Raw genomic sequence first — 9596 nt, 5'->3', positions numbered from 1 at the left:
CCCTCACCCCTCACCCTCACCCTCACCCTCACCCCACCCTCACCCTCACCCCTCACCCTCACCCCTCACCCTCACCCCTCACCCTCACCCCTCACCCCTCACCCTCACCCCTCACCCCTCACACCCTCACCCCTCACCCTCACCCCTCACCCTCACCCCTCACCCTCACCCCTCACCCTCACCCCTCACCCTCACCCCTCACCCTCACCCCTCACCCTCACCCCTCACCCTCACCCCTCACCTCACCCCTCACCCTCACCCCTCACCCTCACCCCTCACCCTCACCCTCACCCTCACCCCTCACCCTCACCCCTCACCCTCACCCCTCACCCTCACCCCTCACCCTCACCCCTCACCCCTCACCCTCACCCTCACCCTCACCCCTCACCCTCACCCCTCACCCTCACCCCTCACCCTCACCCCTCACCCTCACCCTCACCCTCACCCTCACCCCTCACCCTCACCCCTCACCCTCACCCTCACCCCTCACCCTCACCCTCACCCCTCACCCTCACCCCTCACCCTCACCCCTCACCCCTCACCCTCACCCCTCACCCTCACCCCTCACCCTCACCCCTCACCCTCACCCCTCACCCTCTTCCCTCACCCTCTTCCCTCACCCTCACCCCTCACCCTCACCCTCACCCTCACCCCTCACCCTCTTCCCTCACCCTCTCCCTCACCCTCACCCCTCACCCTCACCCCTCACCCTCACCCTCACCCTCACCCCTCACCCTCACCCCTCACCCTCACCCCTCACCCCTCACCCTCACCCCTCACCCCTCACCCTCACCCCTCACCCTCACCCCTCACCCTCACCCCTCACCCTCACCCCTCACCCTCACCCCTCACCCCTCACCCCTCACCCCTCACCCCTCCCCTCACCCCTCCCCCTCCCCCTCACCCCTCCCCCTCCCCCTCACCCCTCCCCTCACCCCTCCCCCTCACCCCTCCCCCTCACCCCTCCCCCTCACCCCTCCCCCTCACCCTCACCCCTCCCCCTCACCCCTCACCCTCCCCCTCACCCCTCACCCCTCCCCCTCACCCCTCCCCCTCACCCCTCCCCCTCACCCCTCCCCCTCACCCCTCCCCCTCACCCCTCCCCCTCACCCCTCCCCCTCACCCCTCCCCCTCACCCCTCCCCTCACCCCTCCCCCTCACCCCTCCCCCTCACCCTCCCCCTCACCCCTCCCCCTCACCCCTCCCCCTCACCCCCTCCCCCCTCACCCCTCCCCCTCACCCCTCCCCTCACCCCTCCCCCTCCCCCTCACCCCTCCCCCTCACCCCTCCCCCTCACCCCTCCCCCTCACCCCTCCCCCTCACCCCTCCCCCTCACCCCTCCCCCTCACCCCTCCCCCTCACCCCTCCCCCTCACCCCTCCCCCTCACCCCTCCCCCTCACCCCTCCCCCTCACCCCTCCCCCTCACTTCTCCCCCTCACCCCTCCCCCTCACCCCTCCCCCTCACCCCTCACCCCTCCCCCTCACCCCTACCCCTCACCCCTCCCCCTCACCCCTACCCCTCACCCCTACCCCTCACCCCTCCCCCTCACCCCCTCACCCCTCCCCCTCACCCCCTCACCCCTCCCCCTCACCCCCTCACCCCTCCCCCTCACCCCCTCACCCCTCCCCCTCACCCCCTCACCCCTCCCCCTCACCCCCTCACCCCTCCCCCTCACCCCCTCACCCCTCCCCCTCACCCCCTCACCCCTCCCCCTCACCCCCTCACCCCTCCCCCTCACCCCCTCACCCCTCCCCCTCACCCCTTCACCCCTCCCCCTCACCCCTTCACCCCTCCCCCTCACCCCTTCACCCCTCCCCCTCACCCCTCCCCCTCCCCCTCACCCCTCCCCCTCACCCCTCTTCCTCACCCCTCCCCCTCACCCCTCCCCCTCACCCCTCCCCCTCACCCCTCCCCCTCACCCCTCCCCCTCACCCCTCCCCCTCACCCCTCACCCTCACCCCTCCCCCTCACCCCTCACCCTCACCCCTCACCCCTACCCCTCACCCCCTCACCCCTCCCCCTCACCCCTCACCCCTCCCCCTCACCCCCTCACCCCTCCCCCTCACCCCCTCACCCCTCCCCCTCACCCCCTCACCCCTCCCCCTCACCCCCTCACCCCTCCCCCTCACCCCCTCACCCCTCCCCTCACCCCCTCACCCCTCCCCCTCACCCCTTCACCCCTCCCCCTCACCCCTTCACCCCTCCCCCTCACCCCTTCACCCCTCCCCCTCACCCCTCCCCCTCCCCCTCACCCCTCCCCCTCACCCCTCTTCCTCACCCCTCCCCCTCACCCCTCCCCCTCACCCCTCCCCCTCACCCCTCCCCCTCACCCCTCCCCCTCACCCCTCACCCTCACCCCTCCCCCTCACCCCTCACCCTCACCCCTCCCCCTCACCCCTCACCCTCACCCCTCACCCCTACCCCTCACCCCTCCCCCTCACCCCTCCCCCTCACCCCTCCCCCTCACCCCCTCACCCCTCCCCCTCACCCCTTCACCCCTCCCCCTCACCCCTTCACCCCTCCCCCTCACCCCTTCACCCCTCCCCCTCACCCCTTCACCCCTCCCCCTCACCCCTTCACCCCTCCCCCTCACCCCTTCACCCCTCCCCCTCACCCCTCCCCCTTACCCCCTCACCCCTCCCCCTCACCCCTCCCCCTCACCCCTCCCTCTCACCCCTCCCCCTTACCCCTTCACCCCTCCCCCTCACCCCTCCTCCTATTCCTTCCACACCCTTTCCACCCCTGCCTCCATGCTACCCATGGACCCCCCCCCCCATCCCCCCCCACCCCAGATCCCTGGACCCTGCAAAACTCAAATCCATCCACTGACGCCTCACTCCCCCCCCCCACCCTCCACCACCCACCACCACCCCCCCCCCCTTCACCACCAGCACCACCAGCAGCAGCAGCAGCCCACCACCACCACCGCCGCCACCACTACCACAACCACCGCCGCCGCTGCAGCGTCCTCCCCTCCTCCCCCCCCCTCCCCAAGGTCCCTGTCCCCCCCCCCCTCCTCCCCAGATCCCTGGACCTTGCAAAACTCAAATCCATCCACTAACGCCTCTCTCCCCCCCCCACCCTCCACCACCCCCCACCACCACCCCCCCCCCACCACCACCAGCAGCAGCAGCAGCCCACCACCCCCACCACCCCCACCACCACCACCACCGCCCCCACCGCCGCTGCAGCGTCCCCCCCTCCTTCCCCCCCTCCCCAGGTTCCCTTGACCTTGCAAAACTCAAATCCATCCACTAACGCCTCTCTCCCCTTCCCATCCTCCACCACCCCCCACCACCCCCCCCCCGCCCCCCCTTCACCAGCAGCAGCAGCAGCCCACCACCACCGCCGCCGCCGCCGCTGCAGCGTCCCCCCCTCCTGGGCCGCCGTGCCCGCCGCTGGGCCCCGGCTCCCTCCTGCCGGGCCCGCTGTCCGTGTGCACGCTGGACGTGCTGGTGGCCAGGGTCCAGGTCACGCTGGACCGACTCTTCGCCGGATCGGCGCTCGACGGCGGTGGGGGGGCGGCCGCCGCCGCGGTCGTCGCCGCGGCAACGGCGGCGGTGCCGGTGACGCCGGCGGTGGTGACGGTGGCGACGCCGGCGGTGGCGGCGACGGTGGCTGCCGGGCTGCTGCCTGTGGTGCTCAAGTTGGTGGAGTTGTACGCGGGATATTGCAGGTGGGTGTGCTGGGGGGGTGGGGGTGGGTGGGTGGGAGTGTGGGGGTGGGGGGTGAGTGAGTGGGGGTGGGTGGGTGGGTGGGGGTGGGTGGGGGTAGGGGTGGGTGTGGGGGGGGGGAGTGGGGGGGAGTGGGGGTGAGTGAGTGGCGGTAAGGGGGGGGTGGGTGGGATTGGGGATGGTGAGTGGGGGTAGGGGGGGTGGGAGTGGGGGGGTGGGTGGGTGGGTGTGAGTGGGTGGGAGTGGGGGTAGGGGTGGGAGTGAGTGGGAGTGGGGGTAGGGGGGTGGGGGGGGTAGGGGGGTGGGTGAGTGAGGGTAGGGGTTGGTGGGTGTGGGGGGGGAGTGGGTGGGAGTGGGGGGGTGGGTGGGAGTGGGGGGGGGTGGGTGGGAGTGGGTGGGAGTGGGGGGGGGGTGGGTGGGAGTGGGTGGGGGGTGGGTGGGAGTGGGGGGGGGGTGGGTGGGAGTGGGGGGGGGGGTGGGAGTGGGGGGGGGGGGTGGGTGGGAGTGGGGGGGGGGGTGGGAGTGGGGGGGTGGGTGGGAGTGGGGGGGGGGGAGGGTGGGAGTGGGGGGGGGTGGGTGGGAGTGGGGGGGGTGGGTGCGTGGGTGGAGGAGGCTCGTGAACGATGCTGCTGCTGCTGCTGCTATTGGGTAGTTGAAGGCAGTCGCCCTCCCAACAACAACAACAACAGAATCGAAGCCGGCGACCCGGGTTCGATTCCCGCTCACGGCCAACACACTCGGTGACGATTATCTGTATCGGTTCTGGGCTTCTCCTAGGTCGACTCAGCCTCAAATGAGTACCTGTTGCGGTGTGTAAGCATTGCCACTGGGGAGACAAAGGCGGCTGGGCGTGGTGTTTGCCACCCACCCCCTCGTGTGCCACAGTGCCGGCGTTCACAGGTGCTCGCTAACAGCACTTGCCCCTACAGTCTGTTAAGGCTACACGGGGGATCTTTGTCTTCATCTCCGTGTGTGCGTCTCTGTGTGTGTGTGTGTCTCGGTGTGTGTGTGTGTCTCTCCAGGTGGTATGTGCTGGGGAAGCTGGGTGAAGAGGAGGAGGAGGTGGAAGAGAAGACCCTGAGCTATGAGACACTCTGTGCTTACGCCGCTGTGCTAGAGGCAGGCCCTGGTCGCACCGTCAAGAGCCTGGTGCCTGGTGAGCTCGCCCGCCCGCTCGCCCGCTCGCCCGCTCGCCCGCTCGCCCGCCCGCTCGTCCGCTCGCTCGCCCGCTCGTCCGCTCGCTCGCCCGCTTGCTCGCCCACTCACTCGCTCCCTCACCCGATCATTCACCCGCTCGCTAACTCACCCACACGCATGCACAGTCTCTCACACAGTCACTCGCACACTCGCTCACTTCCACACTCTACACTCACTCCCCCACCCATGCACACACTCACTCACCCACCCACCCACTCACTCACTCACTCCCTCACTCACTCACCCACTCCCTCACTCACTCACTCACCCACCCACTCACCCACCCACTCACCCACCCACTCACCCACTCACCCACCCACTCACCCTCCCACCCACCCACTCACCCACCCACCCACTCACCCACTCACCCACTCACCCATTCACTCACTCACCCACTCTCCCATTCACTCCCGCACTCACTCCACTCACCCACCAACTCACCCACCCACCCATTCACTCACCCAACCACCCACTCACCCACTCACCCACTCACCCACTCACCCACTCGCCCACCCACCCACTCACCCACCCACCCATTCACTCACCCACCCACCCACCCACCCACTCACCCACCCACCCACCCACTCACCCACTCGCCCACCCACCCACCCACTCGCCCACCAACTCACCCAGCCACTCACCCACCCAGCCACTCACCCACTCACCCACTCACCCACCCACTCACCCACCCACCCTCCCACTCACCCTCCCACTCACCCACCCACTCACCCACCCACCCACTCGCCACCCACTCGCCCACCAACTCACCCTCCCACTCGCTGTCTCCCCCACCCAGGCCCCGCGTTGGCGCGCGCGCTGCCCCCGCTCGTGGTGGCGCTGTGCGACCTGTGGGACGCCGTGGGTACCCACGACTTCCCTACCCTCGGGGCATGGGTACGTACACGCACACGTAAACACACGTACACACGCACACGTACACACGTACATGTACACACACACGTACACACGTACACACGTACACACACGTAAACACACGTACACACACACACGTACACACACACACGTACACACACGTAAACACACGTACACACACACACGTACACACACGTACATGTACACACACGTACATGTACACACACGTACAGACGTACACACACACGTACACACACACGTACACACACACGTACACACACACGTACACACACACGTACACACACACACGTACACACACACGTACACACACACACGTACACGCACACACACACACACGTACACACACACACGTACACACACACACGTACACACACACACGTACACACACACACGTACACACACACACGTACACACACGTACATGTACACACACGTACATGTACACACACGTACATGTACACACACGTACATGTACACACACGTAAACGTACACGTACAACAACAACAACAACCGCCATTCGCCACTAAGTGGCGGTGACGTCACCACGACGCTTGTGCCAGGCCAAGTGCACCTTGAGGCTACCACGTGAAGTGTCGAACGCCCGCTGGCAGGAGGTGACGGGGCAGACCCAGTTGCCACGGGTCGACTGACCGAGATGACCGAGATGACTGGCTGATGCACCACCTGTGCCCCCTACTGTGCCAACTTGCTGTGCTTTAGCCACCCGGCGCTCCGCTCGTTGTTGTGAGAGTCGCTCCTCCGCCCTCCGTTGTTGTTGGAGGGCGACTGCCTCCAACTGCCCAGTAGCGTCCTTCACGAGCCTCCTCCACTGAGGCCGATCTTGACCACCGCTGGTACCGGTCATTGGCAAGTCCACTCAGCTCCACATCCTCCTGTACCACGTCACTCCATCTCTTCTCTAGCTCGTGATCCGGCGAACAAAAGCTGTTTAGGCATGCGTTGGCTGGGCATGCGAGCTACATGGCCCAGCCAACGCAGCCTTGCCTGCCGGAGGAGCTCACCGATGGGACTTTGCCCAGATCTTTCAAGGATTTGTGAGCTCCTCACACAATCCAGCCTGCAGGTTAAACCCAGGATGGATCGTAGGCAGGCCAGCCTAAATGTTTCTAACCGGTGAAGTACACACACGCACACACGTACACACGTACACACACATACGTACAGACGTCCACATACAGAAATACACATACGCACGTACACATACATGTGTGTACTGTGTGTGTGTGTACTGTGTACTGTGTGTGTACTGCGTGTATGCACTGTGTGTGTAGTGCGTGTGTGTACTGTGTGTGTGTGTACTGTGTGTGTACTGTGTGTGTGTGTACTGTGTGTACTGTGTGTGTACTGTGTGTATGCACTGTGTGTGTGTAGTGCGTGTGTGTACTGTGTGTGTGTGTACTGTGTGTGTACTGTGTGTGTGTGTACTGTGTGTACTGTGTGTGTGTACGTGTGTGTACTGCGTGTGTGTGTACTGTGTGTGTGTGTGTGTATACTGTGTGTGTGTGTACTGTGTGTGTGTACTGTGTGTGGTGTGTCTGTCACCCACCCCCACAACGACTAATCTCCCCCCGGGGTGTGTGTGGCTGCTGCTGCCGCTGCTGCTGCCGCTACTGCTGCTGCTGCTACTGCTGCTGCCGCTACTGTTGCTGCCGCTACTGTTGCTGCTACTGCTGCTACCGCTGCTGCTGCTGCTACTGCTGCTACTACTGCTGCTGCCGCTACTGCTGCTGCTACTGCTGCTGCTACCGCTGCTGCCACTGCTGCTGCTGCTACTGCTGCTACTACTGCTGCTGCCGCTACTGCTGCTGCTACTGCTGCTGCTACCGCTGCTGCCACTGCTGCTGCTGCTACTGCTGCTGCTGCTGCTGCTACTACTGCTGCTGCTACTACTGCTACTACTACTGCTGCTGCTACTACTGCTACTACTACTGCTGCTGCTACTGCTGCTGCTGCTGCTACTGCTGCTGCTGCTACTGCTGCTACTGCTACTGCTGCTGCCGCTACTGCTGCTGCGCTACTGCTGCTGCCGCTACTGCTGCTGCGCTACTGCTGCTGCCGCTACTGTTGCTGCTACTGCTGCTGCTGCTACCGCTGCTGCCACTGCTGCTGCTACTACTGCTACTGCTGCTGCTACTACTGCTGCTACTGCTGCTGCCGCTACTGCTGCTGCTACTGCTGCTGCTGCTACCGCTGCTGCCACTGCTGCTGCTACTACTGCTACTGCTGCTGCTACTACTGCTACTACTACTGCTGCTGCTACTACTGCTGCTGCTGCTGCCACTGCTGCTGCTACTACTGCTGCTGCTGCTGCCACTGCTGCTGCTACTACTGCTACTGCTGCTGCTACTACTGCTGCTGCTGCTGCTACTGCTGCTACTACTGCTGCTGCCGCTACTGCTGCTGCTGCTGCTGCTGCCGCTGCTGCTGCTACTACTGCTACTGCTGCTGCTGCTACTACTGCTGCTGCTGCTACTACTGCTACTACTACTGCTGCTACTACTGCTACTGCTGCTGCTGCTGCCACTGCTGCTGCTACTACTGCTGCTGCTACTACTGCTACTGCTGCTGCTACTACTGCTGCTGCTGCTGCCGCCGCTGCTGCGTTGGGCTCTTTCGTCTCCCGCGCAGCGCCACGCCTACACGTCGGAGCCCCCCGCTCCCCCCGCCCTCCCCGCCCCCCCCCGCCCCCGCCCCCCCCACGGCCCCCCCCACGGCCCCCCCCGCGGCCCCCCCCCACGGAGGGCTACGCCGGGGCGGTGCAGGCGGCGCACGTGGCGGTGCTGGGGAGCCGTCCGCTGGCGCTCGCCGCCCCCCTCAAGCACGCCCTGATCGCACTCGTGCGCCTCGCTGGGGACCTGCTGCTGTGAGCACGCACACACCCACACACGCGCACGTACGCACACGTACACACACGTACACACACACGCGCACGTACGCACACGTACACACACGTACACACACACGCCCTGATCGCACTCGTGCGCCTCGCAGGGGACCTGCTGCTGTGAGCACGCACACACTCACGTACGCACACGTACACACACGTACACACACACACACACACGCCCTGATCGCACTCGTGCGCCTCGCAGGGGACCTGCTACTGTGAGCACGCACACACTCACACACGCGCACGTACGCACACGTACACACACGTACACACACACACACGCGCACGTACGCACACGTACACACACGTACGCACACACACACACATGCGCACGTACGCACACGTACACACACGTACACACACACACACGCCCTGATCGCACTCGTGCGCCTCGCAGGGGACCTGCTACTGTGAGCACGCACACACTCACACACGCGCACGTACGCACACGTACACACACGTACACACACACACACACACGCCCTGATCGCACTCGTGCGCCTCGCAGGGGACCTGCTACTGTGAGCACGCACACACACACACGCGCACGTACGCACACGTACACACACGTACACACACGTACACACACACACGCCCTGATCGCACTCGTGCGCCTCGCAGGGGACCTGCTACTGTGAGCACGCACACACACACACACGCGCACGTACGCACACGTACACACACGTACACACACACACGCGCCCTGATCGCACTCGTGCGCCTCGCAGGGGACCTGCTACTGTGAGCATGCACGCACACGCGCGCACGTACACACACACACACACGCGTACACACACGTACACACACACACGCCCTGATCGCACTCGTGCGCCTCGCAGGGGACCTGCTACTGTGAGCACGCACACACGCGCACGTACGCACACGTACACACACGTACACACACGTACACACACACAC

General features: G+C 65.8%; 1 protein-coding gene across 1 annotated transcript; it reads left to right on the top strand.

Moving 5' to 3' along the window:
- Window positions 1-3325: 3325 nt before the first annotated feature.
- On the top strand, window positions 3326-8659 carry LOC144955676 (E3 ubiquitin-protein ligase UBR4-like; the record flags this gene model as incomplete). The annotated part of the gene is made up of 4 exons (XM_078885832.1): window positions 3326-3678; window positions 4699-4832; window positions 5670-5767; window positions 8417-8659. Coding segments are annotated over 4 exons (786 nt in total), but the record flags the coding sequence as incomplete, so codon positions are not given.
- Between the last annotated feature and the right edge of the window lie 937 nt (window positions 8660-9596).

Source organism: Lampetra fluviatilis, unplaced genomic scaffold (assembly GCF_964198595.1).
Source record: "Lampetra fluviatilis unplaced genomic scaffold, kcLamFluv1.1 SCAFFOLD_1470, whole genome shotgun sequence".
Classification (NCBI taxonomy): Eukaryota; Metazoa; Chordata; class Hyperoartia; order Petromyzontiformes; family Petromyzontidae; genus Lampetra; species Lampetra fluviatilis.
The sequence above is the reverse complement of the archived record's forward strand: the minus strand, read 5'-3'. Positions and strand labels throughout refer to the sequence as shown.